Genomic DNA, 20,183 nt, shown 5'->3' with positions numbered 1-20,183 from the left:
ACACACACACACACACACACACACATATATATAAATGTTTGTGGACACTAATGCATTCATAAAGCATTCAGCTGTTTTAAGGTGCACCCATTGCTGACACAGATGTGCAAATGCACAGAAATACACCTTGTCTAGTCCCTGTTGAGAGGTACTGCTAATAGAATGTGGCTCTCTGGAGGAGATAAACATGAACTTCTTGGCACCATGCCTAATGCCAGGTATGTTCTTGAGGGGTATAAAGCCCCCAGCATTGGGCTGTGGATCAGTGTAACTGTGTTCTCTGGAATGATGGATTGTGCTCCTTCCAATACTTTTGAGATAAGTTGAGGAGTTGGGGATGGGATGGTGCTCATCCAACATCCTGACCTCACTGTTGATCTTGTCACTAAAGGCAATCAAATCCTCACAGCAAAGCTTTAGACTACTTCAATAAAAGCAGAATACAATCCAGAAGAGACAGTGAAGGATCATATGTCTGAATACTTTTGTCCATATGCTAACACCAGTGGGATTCCCTGACTCCCTTACTGTCATTTGACATAGTAGGTAACTTCAGGGAAGCAGCTTCTCAGGGTAAGTTGTCTCCTTTCCCTCATGAGGGCATATTTAGTCCTGACACATTTGCTAAACAGCAATTCAGAAATGTATTCTGTGTCACTGCATTTTTCTTTGCTATTTTGAGAGTTGTACGAGATAAGTGGGTCAAATGTTATGTATGGAGAGGGGTGGAGAAAGGTAAATTTGGATAAAAGTTTCCACAGTGTTTCATTGGCTAGATGGTAATTATAATATATATAATATGTATAATATATATATAATAATTAAACACTCTAATAATAATAATAATATTACTTTGCCTAATACAGTTAAAGTAATGTATTAGTTGGTGAATAAAACTGACATATCAAGCCTTTTGTACATGTGTTATCTGTCATGGCTTATTAAATCAATAAGTAATTTATAAACTGACAGGGGCCTCAGTTTCATTTTAAAATATAACATTTTTAGCTTTGAATTTTCTATTTTTGAAGTAATAGAAATGATACATTCTGTAAAACCTGTGACTAATTCAGTCAAGATTCACCAGGGGGGCTTCTTACATTGGGCCTTTTCCCCAAACATCTGTGGCTTTCAGTGATGCATGATGATCTCAGTGTCATTTCATTTTGCTGAATAATAGAATGCTTAGAGCGATGCCAGACAAGAAGCATGTTATTCCTTAAAGAACCTTTCAGTAACTTGTAGCATGCAAATGAAAGGTTCTTTAGGGAATCAAATGTAAGTTTTTCTCAGGCATTGCTCTAAAGACTCCTTTTGGCACCTTGGGAGTGTGCTGGTGAATAACTATGGCAAACAAATTAGCTGATGTATTAATGTCTCTTGTCTTGTTGAAGGAAGTGATGTGTGTTGTGATTAAAAGCAATGCTTAATACAGATGAGATCTCTAATTCATTGCATTTGTCTGGGTCTTTTCATTTCATTTCATTTCAGAGCAATGAAAGAAGAGCGAATCAGGGCTTAGAGAGATCATTCTGTGTAAAAGTGAGATGAAGTCACTCGTTTTTGCTCTTGTAAGGACGCAATCTGTGCCTTTTTGGTGTGTCATATGTGCAAAAATGTGGGGGGGCAGGTACCCTCACAGCTCCTCTATGCAAATGTGTTGGAAGACAAAAGGCCATGTATATTTGATAAAGTACAAGGCAGCCTCATCACTCCTCCGTCTGAGCAGCAGAGTTTAGGGCAGAGAGAAAAAGCAACTGAAAGCAACACAGACTGACTGAAGGGTTCGTTTCCAGATTTTACACTTCATGTTTAATTAAACTTGTTTATTTAATTTGATTTAATAACACAATCTACCACAATCCGCAGCATCGAACCACATCAGTATCAGACCCAGGCCTTCAGTTCAGGCCATAGATATCAAAACACTGTCTAAAAGAGGGAAAAAAACACCTCTGAGATAATGCTCATTTCTGCTAGCACCTCTATGGGATTTTAGTATTATGTTAGCATATTTTTGCCACCACCATAATGGTAGCTTAATTAAATGACAACAAAACGTATAATTACTTATAATTAAAAGCATATTTAATAGCTATTAAGACGGAAAATGATGTCCTGCAATCCCATAGAATGCACACTGCTTCTGCATTTTGGCCTAGTTTTGTTAGATAAATAATGACACCAGCATCTGTTGTGTGTTGTTCTTCACCTGAGGTTGTATTCAGCTAATTGTAAGACCTGCTAAGGAGCAGATTTTAAAAACTATATATTATTAATATAACCATCGCATTCAAAGATGGTATACTTTGTTCTTCCCATGACTGTAAGGTGAATGAATTCTACTTTTTGACTGTAGGGGGAGCCCAGGAGGAGAAATAACAATTCACACTTAATTCAATTCAATTCGCTTCAATTCAACTTTATTGTTATTATACTAATACAGGGTAATACAGTGCAAAGAAACACTGTTAGGCTAAATCTCCAGTGTGAGAGGTGTGAGGTGGGATTTATATATACTATAATAATAAATACTGTAATAATTAAGTAGTCCAGCGATTACATTTGGGTGTTTGTACAAATGGTTCAGGTGTAGTATGTTGAGGTAGACCACTTTTAAATACTAAAAAAAAAGAAGTCACTTAAAACTGCAGGGTGAAATGTTCCTGAATAGCTTACCTAAATATCTTCCATGTACAACATTTACCATTGTTGTATATTTTACTTTTAATACTGAAAAATATGCATGACAATCAAATGAAAAAAGCATAATGTCAGTGCTGAAAAAGCATAATGTCAGTGCTGGTTTCTGATTAGACAGTAGCAGAAACTGGCTCAGGCTCAGTGTTTGTTCATTCTCAGTAGAGTAGCTCTGTCCTTTAGAATGTAATATGGTGTTACCTGACTGTGATTACTTGCACTGATGGGACATTGATGGCCATTTAAAGCCTGAGCTAAATGCTGTGTACAGTGCTGTAACTAGGATCCTCATAAGTGTGTTATTTTCTCCTTGCCTGATGCCTAGTTTATCTAATCAGTCCTTCATTAAAGTAGATCCAGTAATCTGCTGGTGGAACTGAACCAAGAACCAATAGAAGAACACAGGTCTGTGTTTGTCTTCTCTATGAACTTTTTTATTAACCTTGTTCAGTCATAACTGTGTTTTGTTTTTCTGTTTTTCTGACATACATACATACAACTTTAATGACCAAAAGGATATTGTGAATACTGACTACTGGACTGTCCAATTACAAAAGCTAATGTGCTTCACGGGTGCACCAGAACAAAACAAGGCTTCTCATTTTTTGTAACAGCAGAAATTGTACGTTGAAGACAAGCTTACTTTAGAGCGAATATGATCTCACCTTCTACCTCAACCAACCTCCTGCGATATACATGGCATTTACTAACCTCGTCTACCATCATGTGATTCGTGATGTGATTTGAAGGACATCCTTTGGTACATTTCATGTAAAAATGCTAGCATGAATTTAGATGAGTCTCACGGCTGGTGCATTAGCCTAAATACTGGCAACACTGAGGTTTTTTTTCCAAAGTGAAAGAGAAAGGTAACAGCACACCTTTGCCATTATTCCACATGAGGGAAAATTTACTAGGGCGTTTCATCTGAGCGAAAAGAGAGAGCTGGTGGAGAGTAAGAGCATCTTTTATTTATCCATTCAGAAGTGTAGCAAGCCCAGTGTCCTTGTGGCAAAAAAGCACTCGTTCATCTCCGTCCCGACCCATGGGCCCCTACCTCCCCTGACTTTTAGTCCATTTTAATGTGAAGACTTCTTTAACAGAGGCACAGTAAAGCCATGCATTTTCTGCTGGAGACATTTGGAGTATTTATTTTTTATGCCATAAAGGCAACATCTGGAGGAGAAACATGGAGTATTAGAAACAGAGTTCAGCAGAGTCTTCTAACGTCTAATTGTTCTTCTAACGATAATTGTTAGAAAAGAATCATTCAAATGAGCAGACAGGGGCTTTAAATAAAATACAGCTGTAGCTAATTAACATGAAACTATTTTTAGCAAACCCTAACACGGTTATGGTCTTTCTTAACAAAAAGTATATAAAATGAGTACTTTAATATTTACAGAATTGAAAAAATACTATATAAGAAAGGAGACGCACTTAAACAAGTTATATGATCAGTAATAATTCCAGCTCAGATCCAGTCATTTTAACCCTCCAATTACATTCATTATTGGCCTCCAGTCATGTTTTATACCTACAGGACATATTCATTGAAAGTATTGCAGGAGCTCCGTGTTGCTCTGTCCTGGGTGCAGGTAAAGGATTTTTATCTGAAAGCTTTGACCACGTAGGACAGCACAACGCCACGCCCACAACAGCCGCGAGCCACGCCCACAACAATCGCGCCACGCCCACGCGTCTTATTTTCTATTTCTCCGCTCGTGCCGACAAGCTTCGGTGTCTTCTGGCCTGTAAGGGAACCGGGTGGACGTGTGAAAAACGCGGTAAGAGGCATTTACATTAATTAATTAATTTAATTAGATATAGTTGGAATGTATTTGAGTGCTAAGTTATGTATAAAATTATAACTTTTATATAGCTACATTTGGTTTGAACAACTCCATCTATACGTTAGCTCAGGAGTGCGTTAGCTAGCTAGCTAGCATTAACGGACGCCTACTGGGCTAACCGACATTTTTTTCCTCAATTAGCTTCAAACCCGTGTTATTTCATGTGCTTCACATACTGGGAAGCAGTGTTAGTGTAAGGGTGTTAAAAGGTAGCGAGGTGGTTTGAGGTTAGCAAACTTGACCATGGTGGCTAATGTTCGTTAGCCGGGAACTGTTTACTGTATTCGTTAACGCTAGAAGTAGCGCTGGCTTGTGCTAAATCTTCGGGGCTCTTCTCTGGTTTCACTGTGACATTTTAGCTAGTGGTAATATTTTTGTAGTTATAAAAAAGAGAATCTATGATAAAGAGTAATGATGGACAGTTATTTTTGTTTTGCTGAGTCGACTCTTTCGAAGTGTGGTTTTAATTGACCGCCCCGTTCAACCGATTCATTCCCAGGGTCTGGGTTCACTATAGACACAGCTACAGGACCTAGCTACACACCTCGTAGTTCTGTATGTAACTTTATATTCAGGGACGTGTACAGCTGAAACAGGCCCACCTTAAATGTTGCAGCCGTGAACTTCCAAAGCTCATAAAGAGCCTGATACCAACTTCTGGCCCATTTAAGGTGGAGCGGTAAACTCGAACTTCAGGCTCGTCCAAAACATCAGATCCTGTCTAAAATGAGAGAAAGAGGAGATTGCAATACATGGTGAGCTAAGTCATCTGGGATTTGCAAGTGTGTGAATAAGTAATCATTCCACTGTTTCCACCTGATTTACATATTTGCGATGTTGTGTGTAAATATTTGCTTGCGGTAAAGATTCGAATCTTTTTGCGCAGTGATTCGAAGCTTTTTGAGCAGTGATTCGAATAAATGATTCGAATCACTTGGATTGATTCACATCAATGATTCAAATCAATTGTGTGAATCTTTTCCCATGATATTTGAATAATTTTCAAGTGATCCGAATCTCGCAAAAGATTCGAATAAGTGATTCGAACATTCAAAATGATTCGGATTGGTGGTTGGAACAGGCTGTGAAAAGATTCAAACAATTGACTCGGACCTTTTGGAAAAAATTCGAATCACTTATTCGCTTTTCAGAGTCATCCTTTATAAAAGCCTTTATACTTTTTGAGAATGTTTAATTAAGAACAACTTAATTAAAGAGATTTAAATCATTTTCAGAAGAAACTTTTTTTTAGAACTATTTCTAAAGTGGTTGGAATGTTTTCATAAGTGGAGTCACAAATAAAGTCTTTTTATTTAGCGTTTGGAATCTTTTAGAAGTCTTTGAAATCTCTCAATTTATTTAATTTTTTTTTTCAGAATTAAAGGCATTTTGAAGGGGACTTTCCAATCCCATTTCAAAGCAATTGCAATTCTTTTTAGATCCGGTTTGAATATTTTCAAAAGCATTTGAATCATTTTCCATAGTAATTTGAATCCCTTTTAAAAGTGTTTGGAAACTTTTTCAGTACCAACCTGGTAATTCTTATCAGGATTGGAATCCTAATCAGATACATTTGGAATCCTTTTCCAAAGCGACATATGCTGTAGTAGCCCCCTAAAGCTCATGAAGACAAAAATCAGCATTTCTTTATTTATGTAGTTTAGGTTAAAAACCTAAGTCCACAGAATGTACTGCAGCATTAAATGTTTTTTCCTGAAAAAAAAAAATACAGAAATCAACCTCATCAAAGATTTGTCAGTTAATTGATTAGTTGGGTCTCTGACATCTCAACATTATGGCAGAAAGAGTTGTATATCAGGCCTACTGCATTACAATATATAAAGAAAACTGAACATTACTTATTCAAGGTTCTACTCAGGCTAACATCATTTAGGAACCAGTAACAACCGTTCTAACATTGGGGCTTTAAAAGTAGGAAATCTTAAAAATCAAACGTAGAAAATGTCCATCAGTGTATTCACTTTACCTCTGCTACATTCCTAGTATATTTCAAACCAGGAGATGACACAAGGCTCATCACAGAATCGAAGACGGTGACGTTTTTACATGTATTGAAATATGTAAATGTCAAGCAGTTCTTTTAGCAACTCTGTTGTTAAGGAAGCGTTAAATCTGTGTTGTAAACTGTACACAAAAATCCTCATGATATTTATAAAATGTAAACATTTGAAATTAAGTTTAACTGGATTAAAATAGATGAACATAAGAGTGGAGACAGAAACAGGCTATTGGTGTTAATCGCAACCTATTACCACATACTTTTTAATGTCACCACAGGGTTAATCTTTGATTCTGTTTAACTAGTCTGTCAGAATTGACCTCGCTAAAAACCAAGAGCTCCTGTTAAATGTTTAGTCTAGAAAAAGTCATCTGAAGCCATTCACAACTACTTTTAACATGGACTTGCTTTTTATATTCTATTGCAATATTATGATTAGTTGCCACAGTAACCAAGAGATCTGCAAGTGTAAGTGTGATAGGAGGTTTAGGGTTTACGACTCAGGAGACCATAAAAGTGCTATATAAGCCTGAGCCTCCAGGATGAGCTGCAAAAAGAAAGGGTCAGACTACAGAGGTATGTGCATTATTTTATTGTCATTTATATTTAAAGTAAATATGTCAATTAATAAAAACAGATTTACATTTATTTTGGATAATCTTTGAATATGTCCTTTGTAGATGAAGCTGTTTGCTGTCATCGCTGTACTTCAGTTGGGTGCTTTCTGTGCCCTTGCTGAGAAACCACCAAGCAACCTGAAAAAAATAGTAGAGGAAACTTCACGCACTGGAAAACGTAGAGTATTTCATCTGTAATATATAATATAATAATAATAATAATAATATATATTATAATATCTGAAGTAATCTGAAGTAACCTTTTTCACATATGCCATAAGGGTGATTTGCTGTCTCTCTTTTTCAATACAGCACCTCTTCTGAACCCTTTTCTAGAAGGTAAAGTCCCAGCTCTTTCCAATAATCCTCCAGTCGTTGGCCCCCTAACACCTCCAGAGCTTCAGGAACCTGTGAGCTTCTCGCACCTGTATGGCGACAATGTCAATCTGAACTGGACCAGTTGGAAGGGCTCTCTTCCCAACGGTGCAGTTGGCATCTACAATGGGTACACCAAGCGCACAGATTACATCTGCAAGTACAACTGTGAAGCAGGCTTCTACTCACCTAGCAAAGGCCCATACTGCAACTACCCTTGGGGGAACAGAGAATACCATGCCCCTGAGTTTGAAGTCTTAGTTAATGTAGACAACTTTGAGTTTGTAGAGTGGAAGGATGGGTCATATGGATCAGTGCCCAACCATGCTGTCAGAACCTGTGGGGGCGTTGGCATATTTGTAGGCAAAAACAAATATGGACTTGGGAAGGTTGTACCTCAGTTTGAGGCTTTCTTCCTTCCTTGGGAGGGTGATGAGTACTGGTACAAGAAGTACCAAGTTCTGGCCATTAACCGGGATGCCTACAGCCAGCATATCTCCCACGTAGAGTACGGTATCAATGAAGTGGAACTCTTCCATTACCCTCCAGAGACCATGAGAATCTCTAGCGTTACCAACAATGACTGCCAGGCCGTGACCAAGACAGTAACCATCTCAAAGGTCTCGGAGGTTGAGAGCACTTGGAACATTGGCCGTTCCACCATGCTTGGTATAACAGCGGGTATCACTGCCAAGATTCCTTTGATTGGTACTGCTGGAGTAGAGTTCACTGGAGAAAAGACCCTGCAGTTCAATCGAGGAACAACCCTGGTAGAATCTCTGAGCCATGAGGTGTCCATCCAGCTAACAGTTCCACCCAACCACTCCTGCTCTGCACGTATGGAGGGCCGCAAGATTACTGCAGATATTCCCTTCAAAGCGAGACTCAGCCGGACATACGCAAATGGTGAGACCCAGTGGACCTCCATCAATGGCATCTATGATGGTGTGCAGATTGGGGAGGTTCGAGCAGTGGTGGACCGCTGTGAGCCTATTCCAGATGCCAAGCCATGTGCATCAACTGCATAGACTGATTAGACACAGCAAAATCTCTCTGAAGTCAAGCTAATAGGCAGTAGCCAGTTTGTACATCACAGACAGTTTAGTTGCAATCCAAGTGCAAAGAACCTTTTTTAAAATGAACAAATTGAATATATGCTGTATATGTATTCAGTTTCGAGATAGGACATGATGTCTTGACATGGAACCATTTCACTGTGAAATACTAAATAAAGAGTAAAAACGACACTGTTTTAAATGTATAATGTTTGTCATGTTGTAATGTGATGTATTTTAGTGTTGCAATAAATGAATCAGTTTAGCCAGTGCCAGTACGAATATGATGGCTATATGAAAATAATACCCACATAAATACCCACATTGGAACCAATATCAGTGTGGGTTATTGGTGAATTCACAATACAGTTACAAAAGAAACGTTTTTTTTTTTTCACCCACACACAAAAATATTCGCTGTGTTCTGCACATTTGTTTTAAAAGTTCTCTCATCAGTATCAGCGTAAAATCATCTCCTCCTCCTCAGTAAAAACAGTTAATGGTTGTGACCGATATTAGCACCACTGAAGAACAGTATGTCATTAAACTTTGGTTGACTATGGTCATAAAGATATATTTTCCGAAGGACGCTCCTGGTCTGTCTGGTCTGATGACCTGACTTTTGTAGATATTCATCATGGTTTTTTGCCTGATAAACAGTTGCCAGTGATAAAGAGGTTGAAACTCCAATAATAACCTCATATAAAACCTGATCAAGGATCAAGATTTAACTATTGTGGTCTTGAACAGAATGAAAGACTTAAGTTTGCTCAGTGAATTCAATGGCCTTCCCTTTGTTAAAGTTTGCTTTAAATAGTTTAGAAAAATATTTCATTTAAATATCATATTTAATAAAAGAACAGTTAAAAGTATAATGATGCCTATATGCAAATATTGACATATCCAAGTATTGACTCTTGAGTGAATTTCGCAGCAAAGCCATATTGGGCTGCAGTAAGTATACGGTACATTCACACAGTTTAACATGTTGATGTTGACATGTTTTGTCTCACAGTATTAGCATTATGAAAAATTAGCGCTGGTGAGGGCTGGGTTTATTACTGTTTTTGGGGCGTAAATAAAATGAGTTAGTTTGGGGGTTTTGTTATACTGTATTTTCTTGTGAAGGAGGCGTGTTTGAGGGTCATTCTATATACTAAACTCATATTATTAAAAGTTTGGTTAATACAGTTTTAAAAATCTTATATTTTTCCTTGACCATTGCTGTCATTACAAAATTAGGTTATTGGGTTTTGATGTATGTATATAAGTCAATAAAAAAAAAACATGGCAATCACAAAAGAACATTAGACGTGTATGTGTTTCCATTATTTCTGTGCATTGTTGTCAATATGTATTCTGATTTCAGCTCTTAAGTGTAATGTCACACATATTTACAACAATAGCTGCTGTCAAAACCAAACTTCAGAAAACAGGATCAGAATAACTGGCCTGAATAATAACCAGAGGAACTGATGTTAAAGCTGCAGAAAGCTATGGGAAGATGTGTAGGATTGCTAGAAAGACAAGTAACATCTCAGCAAACCAGTGTTATTATCCTATAGAAACTGTCAGCATATAGGAACATTTTCCAGCCTTTTTTAAGCTTCAGCATTCATTAATTTTACACATCAAACTAAAATGTAGCTAACGGCTACAAAAAAGCAGCTGAGTCAGTCAGCTGATTGTTCCTAATGACAGTCCTTGCCCTGCCTAAACAGTCCTAATGACTCAGTTATGGCCTGACAAGTTAATTAAAATTTTAATTTCTTTCTGTTAAGTTAGTCAAAAATGATATTTAAGAGAAAAAATCAGAAGCTCTAGTTTTGTCTATTTCATTTCATAAATCAGTGAAACAATTTGACCAAGGTGGCCAAAATGTTGTATTATACTTCTTAATCACTGCATCTAGTACATCTACTAATTGCTGACTAAAATACCTAGTGGGTTGCTAGGCTAAACAGTGAAACACAACATAAGTTCAATAAACGTTTGTATGGTGTCAACAGTCTTCAGAGTCAGCTTTTCACACTGTCAGCTATTATGATTTGGCCAGCTCTGTGGGTAGCAGTTCACAGTTATTCAAACTCCCTGCTATTTCACTGTGCAAGAAGTCATCCATAGACTGCTCTTTTTTGTAGCCGTTAGCTACATTTTATGTTTGACGTGTAAAATTCATTAATGCTGAAGCTTAAAAAAAGGCTGGAAAATGTTCCTATTTGCTGACAGTTTCTATAGGATAATAACACTAGTTTGCTGCTCAGTGTTACCGGTAGTGTTGCACAGTAAGCTACTGACCACTGTACCAACTCTCTGAGGTAATAATCATCTGCCATCTTGCACATATCAGCCAACATATCATTTTTGGCAAAAGCTTCTAGCTTTAAAGTGTCTTTGAATTTGAAAAAAGGAAAATCAGTGTTTAGTTTTATTAATCTGAAGGGTGGTCTGATTACCTTAATTATACCACCCAGTAAAACAGTTTTTACGTATATAATATTGGTCAAGTCACTAAATTTCTTTCATTTAATACATGTGAAAGCGAGCAAAACATTACACTCATCAATACCTCTTCAGCAAAATCAGCAAACGGAAACTGATAAAGTCTGTCAGCCTACATTATTGCCACTGACCCATCGAACGAGAACTTTGTGCCATCAGACTTATCATAAATACTGATAATAACTGACCCTGACCTTATACCCATTGACGGATTTATCAGAGATCTATCTGCTTTTTTGTGCGATAAACAGTCACTGATAGAGGCCGCAGTTCGGTACTGAACTAGGGTTAATCATGAATGGTGCAGCCATCTAATCCCCTGTCCCATTCCTCGTACTTGCATCCTTGCCCCCTTCCCTGCACACTTGAATGTGCAGGGTTGTAGGGAGTTCAGTTTCTTTAATTATTACTGCGAGTGCATTTCAGTGCCCCCTATAAGCACTTCAAGTGTCCCTTTAGACTAAACATTTGTGAAGGCCCATGTTCTACTGTGACTCAAGATGTTGGTCCCATAAACCAATTCCAGACTGGCTTGAGAAATGATGAAGAACTTCATTAAAGTGTAAGTGGAATCTATTATTTTTTTATCCATATACATTACAGCAATGTATAATATTTATAATCTATAATATATCTATATAAAGCATAGACGATACAGGAGAACCTAATATTGTCACTGTCACATTAGAACTTTTTGTTACTTGCATTTTTTGCTTTATTAAACTTCTTAATGTTAAAACAGTATATTTATATACATGTTTACCTTTGTATGGTACAGAATCCACGTCTTTGGTTTGATTATAACACAATGTTTTTATTATTCTTTCTGAAACGTCTTCCATTGCCCTAACTACAGCTAGTCCAGTCACAAACAAACTGTGTTTATTCTGTAACTGGGTATTAGCAGTGTAAGTGCTGTATTATCCTATGATGAGGTCAGCAGTGCTGTTTATTGGGGGCAATTATAAGTGCTTAAGAGCCCTTTGGCTGTTGCGTGTATCAGCATTTGCAAAGAGGTCTTAACAAGGTAAAAGCCACAAATTCTGTAGTTTAAATTCTACAAATGTGTTGCTTAAACAATGTTATATTATAAATGATGTAATGTTAATATATGAATATTTGAATATTACTCATTACAATCAATTTTCTTTGTCATGTAGTGCATGAAAAAGTTCAGTGTCTGATAAAATGTATTCGGAATATTGCTGCTATGCAAGCATGTGTTGTATTTGCTAGCAAGCTGTTGCGAATGTACTATGAAAAAAAGTATTTTAATATGTGCAGTTATTTTAAGTCATGTATAATTTAATATAATTTTTTAATATCTATAAATATATATATAGTAATTATTTAAATAATTTGTAACAACATTGGCAATTACTATATATTACATTTGTTGTACTGAATTAAGAAATTATGTAATAATGAAAGAAATACAGATTTTTTGGTGTTCATGCATTCTTTTTGCTTTCTCACCAGATGAGGGCAGCATTTCCTTTCATGTTAGTGGTACTGCAACTGGCGATACCACCACTGCCCTCCATCCCCACCCCAGACCTCAGTGCGGCAAACAGTCAGTTCAACTTTTTACCACATTCTTTTACGATTGTTCTTATAATGGTAGTTACACTGAAAGGATCTTACATTTCAACACTAAGGCAAATGATTTAGGCATTGACTACAGAAGTTGTGTGTGTGCATTCGCACATCTGTGTCAGCAGTGGGTACCAACTTAAAGTAGCTGTATGCATCACTAGAAGGGGTGTCCACAAACATTTGGACATAGTGTATTTCCTCTGGATTATCAATAGTAATAAGAAAGGCCTTCAAAATGGACCAAATCATACTCATCAAACAATGTGTGAATAGAAAACTTGAAAAGTTACATGATCTAAATCTGTCTCTTTCAGAGCTACATCTAAACCCTGACCTGGAGGATGTGGTCCCACCACTTGATGCTTGGACTCCAGTGGTACATCCTGATACTCCCCCTGAGTTAATCACTGAGGAGGAAACTACACCATTTATGTTTGAAGACAATGTCAGTCTAAAATGGGTTACCTGGAATGGCTCACTTCCAAATGGGTCTGTAAGCATTTATAATGGTTACACTGGGCGCATAGATTACATCTGCAAATTCAACTGCGAGGCTGGATTCTACACCGCAAGCAAAGGACCATACTGCAACTACCCTTATGCAGATGTTGAATATCCAGCTCCAAAGTTTGAGGTTTTGGTCAATGAAGACTACTTTGAGTTCCTGGAGTGGAGAGCAGGCTCTTATGGTTCCGTGCCCCAACATTCAGTCAAGACCTGCCCTAAACTTGATATCTACGTTGGTAAAAACAAATATGGCTTAGGCAAGGTTGTTACTAGGCATGAAGCCTTTTTCCTGCCTTGGGAGGGCAAGGAGTACTGGTACAAAAAATATGACGTGCTGACCATAAACAGGGACACATATAGCCAGCACATCTCCCATGTGGAGTATGCCATTGATCAGATTACTCTGCTCAATCATCCTCCGGAGACCATCCAAATGGCCAAGGCAACCAATTACGAGTGTTCCAGCATTGAAAAGACGGTCCTTTTGGAGAAGTCCAGCACAGTGGAGAAGTTCTGGAACATTGGTAGAGAAACTCGCAATGGAACCACCTCAGTGATGACTGGGAAAATCCCGATCATAAACCCAGACAATGTGGACTTCACCAAGGAGCAGACTGTGAGTTTTTCTAAAGGGACGAAGATGATCGAAACTGTCAGCCACTCCATGTCTGTGCAGGTCATCGTTCCTCCCAATCATTCCTGCTCAGTTAGGATGGATGCTAGAAGGATGACCGCTGATATCCCATTTACTGCCCGTCTCAGTCGTACATACAGCAACGGAGACACCCACTGGACCACCGTCACCGGGACATATGATGGTGTGAAGATCGGAGAGATTAACGCTGTGGTAGAACGTTGCAAGCCCATTCCTGATGCCGAACCCTGCCCTCCTACAAGTGACTAAGATCAAAATTCTACTTCACTGTAAATTAATATCCTTAATAACATGCATCAGGGGCTATAAACAAAACTTTGCAATAAAAGCTGATTTAAACTTCCAAAGCAGCTTCCATAATATCTTTATTTCCTAACAATTATTAATACATACTTTGAAATGGATTAATTTTATTAGATGAAAGAAAAATCATAAAAAACAACTATTCTGAGCTAATACAAATCCTCTTTATCTAGGAAACTTAATTAAACACATTTCTGGATGTTCAAGCAACTCAGTAGAAGCTCTATATAGTTATTATGTCTGCATCAATTTATTACAACTTTCTACCTAGCCCAAATATCTTTAATTAGCTGAATAATACTGAAATGCCATTTGCAAGATGCAGAGGTTGTTTATACTTATACACTGTCAGTCCAATAGAATTGCATGAGATAGGCATAAGACACTAATGTTTAGAAGCTAAGTTTGAAGAGACCTGTCCCTTTTTCTGGTGGACAACCACAAAAAGTCACATGCCACACCATATTTTGGTGCATACTGTAGGTGCAGACCTGTATACTGTAATCAGATGATACTTTCACTTCTACTTAAGTATGTTTGTGAGGGAAGTAGTGTAGCTGAAATCTGCTGGATGTACTAAGAGGTCAGCCTACATTTTTATGTTACTCTGCACTCCCGTTGTGCTTGGCCTGTTTTTGTACTTCTAGTCAAGTTTGTTTTGATTACTAAGAGTAAGATTTTAGGGTACTCTACCCACCACCGGCTGCATTTACATCAACTAAATAAACACTCCCCAAAACTATGTAGTCATGAATACGGCAGCTTTGCCTAGCCACAATTGCCTAGCCACAATTGCCTGGACAATTGTTGTTTAAAAGGACAATGGTTTCCATTAGCATCCAGAAGAGGTCGCTAGAGCTTAAAAATAAATGCTAATGTTTCTCACACACAACAGCAAGGATTGCTTTTTGATATAGTTGGCATGACTCAAGCAGAAGTAGTAAAGTTATTTGAAATTTGAAAGCTTTTGAAAATATACCCTGTACTGATAAGCAAGCTGGTTAGCAAGCTTAGCTCTTGATCAGCATAGCATAACATTTATGTTTCCATTTAAGTGGAATGGACTAGCTGGTCTGTCAGCATGAACAACCTGACAAAGGTGTTTGTCAGTCTGGTCATACTGGTTATCTACTTTGGTAAAGCTGGTTAACCAGTTTGGTCAAGTTGGTCATGCTGGTAGCCCAAGTAAACAATCAAACTTAAATGAAAACCCTATAATGGTCAAGAGCTAAGAGGGTCAACTACCCTGACCAGCTTTTGCTCTTTGTGATGAACTTTTAGTCTAATCTAAAATGATAAACCCCAGAAGTTAGATGCTGTCACAAGTTTAACAAAACTAAATGTAACCAATCAAACATAAAAAATTAGTAACTAGTAAAATGTACATCGTGAAATTAGTAATAATGTTGAATGACTAAAATATTACAAAATAAAAATCAATCATTTGTTTCAATTTTAAATGTTTAGCAAGTACAATTCCATCTGAATTTTACGTGAGTACATGAAACTGAGGAAAACACTTCCTTAAAAACAGCTGCTGTTTTTTAAACAACTGAGTCACCTCAGCTATACCTAAGCTACACCTATAAGCTTAGGTCTGACCCAGCAAAGCTGTTTAAGAGTTGAACAGTGTTGCAGGGTTTTAGAGGTCCTTCTTAGTCTATCCAAGACCTGTTTCCCTTACCTGGGATGTTCAAAATTGAACTTCACATATTTTTCCGTCTCGTTGCATTCAGCTGTGTGGATGTGTGAATACACCACCTGTGCTTCAGATGCTGAAAATCACAGCCAGGTGTATAAATGTGTGAACTGTCTCTATTTTCCAGTGACAGGTGCTGGGTTCAGTGAGACGGTCTACTTCACGTTGACCCATATTTACAGTGTGAAGCAACAAGCGCACACAACTGTTATCTAAACAGTCCATCAATCTCACACCATCCTGTGTATGCAAACCTATGCAAACTAGCAGCAGACACTAACTGCCCCAAAACATAACTGTCTCTCCTAATGTAAACACAGATTTCGACATGTTCGTCTTTTCCCTGGCGGCGCAGGTAGTCTCTTTGTTTCCCACAATAAACCCTATTATCTGTGTTATTATTGTTGTGACTGAACTGGAGAGTGTGGACATTTTTTCATGTAAACACAGGAATATTTGAGATCCACTTGGTTATGGTGTTCGCACCTCCAGCGTTTATTTGGGTGGTATGAGGGGGTAAATATTGACTTTGGAGAGTCAATGGACTGTCTTGGTCCTGGTCACCACATTTCCTTTCCCCTGCCCTCAGCAAGCAGAGATAACAGTGCAATCGCAGCTCTGTAAATTCATCTGCAGAACAGGCTGTCCTAAACAGCTGTTAGTACATATACACATTTCAGACTATCCATAAGGGTGTCATGGTTACTGTTACTATTAAACCTGATGGCTGATCTGGCTCAGATCTTGGCAGTCAACATCATACTGTCATGTTTGGTGTAAAGTTCTGTGCTGATGCGACCTTGACTTTCTGTCTTTTTAGGTCTGAAAAGCAAGGCCTGTAATTACATTCAGTGGCAAGAAAAGACATCAATTTGTCATAAAAAGTGATCTGATCCTCTTTCAAGTCCAGCGTATCATACAAATATAATGTGCCTAAAATAATAACACACAAAATTAATATATATATATATATATATATATATATATATATATATATATATATATATATTTCTCAGTGAAGACATGAATGATCAGAATTTTTTTGTGATATTATTTCAGGCATATTATATTTGTCAATACGTTTGACTTGGATGAGGATCAGATCACATTTTATGTAGAAATTAATGTAGAAAACCATAAACTTCCAAACAGTTCTAAATACCTTTTCTTGCCACTGTAAAAAGTAGGTAATTGAGCACTGTAGAGCCTTTTGATTGCTAATCTAAGTCTTTCAGTAGTGTGTAGTTCCCCCTGCCTTGGAAAGTGTCTCACACAGCTTTGTCACATATTCCTGATGGCACACACACACCACCTATAGAAGCCGTGTTTTCCCCTCTACATATTGCGCAACACAGCCGAAATTCTCAATGCTGTTTAAATTTGGGTATTGTGTTGTTCAAGACATCACCTAAACTCCCTTGTTGGAATGCTGCCCCTTTTTTTTTGCTATGTATGACAGTGATAGGGATTTTGTGGTGGGCAAAAACATTACCTTGCATATGACAGAGAGGGGTTTGAATCCCCTGCTTGGCTAAACCAGTAAGAGTTGTGTCACTGTCCTGTTGTAGTCAGCCACTTCAGTGTCTTGTTTCCAGAATTCAGATATTTAGTAGAATACATTCTTTCTTCTACCTGTGCAGTGGACAGCGGAAATACAAAACTCTTTGGCCATGAGCACCAAAAGTGTGTTTGGAGAAAATTGTTAAACATGGTGGTGGATGTATTAAACATAAACATAAGTGGTATAAAACATAAATTGTGTGGCAGCCTGAAAAGAGGTTGGCTTCTACAACAGGAGAATCTTAACATAACTGCTTTAGAAAACGAAGCTGAAGCTTTTGGAAAATACCTCACAGTCTCCTGACTTTTGTGCATGTAACAGTTATATATTTTTCTGTTAGCAGATGTGTATCAGTAGATGTATGCAAAATAATGTACTTTTTAAACAGTTATCTGCAGATGGGTGCCCAGACTGTTGCATTACATTTTAAAACTGGGCAGAGCTAATCTGTTGCTTAGATGTTGGCTGAATGAGTGAATACATGTGAATGCACTTGCTTTCATGACATCATAAAAAACAAAATATGTGATTAATCATCAAAATAATGTGGATTAATAGTAAATATTATGTTTTCTTTGAATGCTAATGTAAAGGTGCAAAGCCAATGCCAAGCCAAATATTTAGGTAAAATACACCAGTCTAGGGGGTAGAGCCTAGTGCTTAAAAGAAAGACAAAGTCCTTCATGAAACTTTCCTTTCAGACAGCCTGTACTCTCTCTCTCTCTCTTTGAGTGAGCGAGGGAATCGATCTGCTGATATAAGAAGTGGTCTAATGAGGATAAAGCGCATCTTAATAAAGAATCCTAATCCCTCCTCTAATCCCTCATTACAGCTCCAGCTCCATTCACAACTCCTGCATCCGTCACGATGGCACACTCGCTTCATCCCTCACCATTGTTCTGCCACTTAAATAGCTCTCTCTCTGGACCTGACACTTTTTGTCTCTGTCTCATGTCAGTTATAGCTGATCTGCTCATTAGGCTTGGAGACGAGTTCGGGTTTAGGCCGAAATATACTTCTTTTGTGTACTGTATGATATTAGATGGCTAAAATGGAATATAAGACATATGTTTAATGACTCTGGGCCAACTGGGAGCAGGCTGTGGAGGCATGAGGATATTCTGCGGCTAAAGTAGTGAGAGATCTGTGCTTTTGTCCCAGAGTAAGAGTAATGAGTTCTTCATCCTTCTTTCCAATGTGGCTATCGATTGTTAGAGTTATCCGAATAATTCTAAAATGGGCATAGCCTCAATAAATAACCCCTGAAAAGACTGTCCTCACTCTGTTACTTAAGAGACATATGTAATGTTGAACATCAGCATCATGTAAATTGCCAAATAATGTTTTTATAAAATTATTATTTATTTCTTTACATGTACTGCTTAACTATGCTGCACAGTAGAGCAGTGCCACATAGGTATCAACAATACGCTTTCCCCATGTTATTGTTGTTCCCCTGGATGATCCCCTGCTATGCTGGTCCATCCTCATATCATCCATTATCTATAACTGTAATGGAAGTCTCTTAGTTTTCTAACATCTTCTTTCATAGCATATTGAAACTACCAAGACTGCTACAGTGTTTAGCTTGTTGTATCGGCTAACCAATTTCAGTAAGCACCTTGTTGTATCGCTGGGTATTTCATTAAATGACAGTCATGTCTATGGAAAATATGGACAGGTGTATAGCTTGGAGTTGTAATGTCATTTTAAGAGAATATCAGATTTTATGTTGAGATATTTGGGCTTATTGTTATTAAAGTGGTTGTGTCGTGATTTGTTTTCTTAGATTAAAGAAAGAAAAGCATCTTACAAAACCATCTGAACTCTTACCCAACCCCTATCACCTGGCCTCATCATGCCTTCTATTAGCCACAAGGCTAAATGCATGCATCTGAGAGGCTAATGAACATATTGACACAACCACAGACACACACAGCCCAACAGACACACACAGGCACTTCAATACACTCTAATGAGGAGGTTAATGTTGAACCCCGTCTGCAGAACACAAAGCCTTTTCCCCAAGGCGAGTCAGTGCACACTGAAGCTAATTAAGCCTGTGTAGGTGAACTGTGTGGTGATGTAGTAGATTTAGGCTGATAAGTCTGCCCTGTGCTATCTGAATAAACAAAGAAGGAGCAGGGGAGGTGTAAATACTCTTGACCCATCGGGGAACCCAATACTATCAAATCCTCCTGTACACCTATGAATGCTCCCGCACACATAATTAAGATAGAGCAGAGGGTAAGAGAGTGTCTCTCTAGCTCTCTCTCTCTCACTTTCCTGCAAGATAAAAGAGAGGTGTATCTAATTGTATTCTGGCCTGAGGGGAAAATATCAGCATCTACGATACACATCTTTGGTAGAATCAACCTTGTCTGGTGTCTGAAGATCTTGGGAGAGAAACAGAACTTGCTACTACACTCTGCTGTATTTTCTACAATGAGTTTTGATGTATTTAAGGGTTAATTGTGGATATTAAGGAATGTTTGGACCAATATGTGGTATAGTTTTCAGTTGCTAAACAAGCAGTTTAACCTTATAACCACCGGTTAGCACCATGCAGTTAGCATCATCTTAAATGAATCTCAAATTAATTGCTTATGTCCATATTTGTTAAATAACAGTAAGACATACAGCACATTGTCTGAAGCCACATCACAGTTTAAGGCGAGTATGTAATGGTTAAGGCATAGACTATCTCATTGGAGTATGAGCTTCAATTATTTGTAAGCTA

At 37.9% G+C, this 20,183-nt stretch overlaps 2 protein-coding genes across 2 annotated transcripts; both read left to right on the top strand.

Annotated features, from left to right (window-relative positions):
- Window positions 1-7,253: 7,253 nt before the first annotated feature.
- Window positions 7,254-8,593, top strand: LOC140542179 (natterin-3-like). The gene is made up of 2 exons (XM_072665061.1): window positions 7,254-7,368; window positions 7,503-8,593. The coding sequence occupies exons 1-2, from the start codon at window positions 7,254-7,256 to the stop codon at window positions 8,591-8,593; spliced, it is 1,206 nt and encodes a 401-aa protein (XP_072521162.1).
- A 4,008-nt stretch (window positions 8,594-12,601) lies between these two features.
- On the top strand, window positions 12,602-14,129 carry LOC140542175 (natterin-3-like). Its single transcript, XM_072665054.1, has 2 exons — window positions 12,602-12,695; window positions 13,033-14,129. The coding sequence occupies exons 1-2, from the start codon at window positions 12,602-12,604 to the stop codon at window positions 14,127-14,129; spliced, it is 1,191 nt and encodes a 396-aa protein (XP_072521155.1).
- The last annotated feature ends 6,054 nt before the right edge of the window (window positions 14,130-20,183 follow it).

This window comes from Salminus brasiliensis, chromosome 20 (genome assembly GCF_030463535.1).
Source record: "Salminus brasiliensis chromosome 20, fSalBra1.hap2, whole genome shotgun sequence".
Classification (NCBI taxonomy): Eukaryota; Metazoa; Chordata; class Actinopteri; order Characiformes; family Bryconidae; genus Salminus; species Salminus brasiliensis.
This window is presented reverse-complemented; position numbering and strand designations above follow the sequence as displayed.

Bases quoted from the DNA above. Each gene is read 5' to 3' on its own strand.
- LOC140542175 (XM_072665054.1), top strand. From the start codon at position 12,602: ATGAGGGCAGCATTTCCTTTCATGTTAGTGGTACTGCAACTGGCGATA. The intron at 12,696-13,032 runs GTCAGTTCAACT...TGTCTCTTTCAG, and splicing joins AGACCTCAGTGCGGCAAACA to AGCTACATCTAAACCCTGAC.
- LOC140542179 (XM_072665061.1), top strand. From the start codon at position 7,254: ATGAAGCTGTTTGCTGTCATCGCTGTACTTCAGTTGGGTGCTTTCTGT. The intron at 7,369-7,502 runs GTAGAGTATTTC...TTTTCAATACAG, and splicing joins AACTTCACGCACTGGAAAAC to CACCTCTTCTGAACCCTTTT.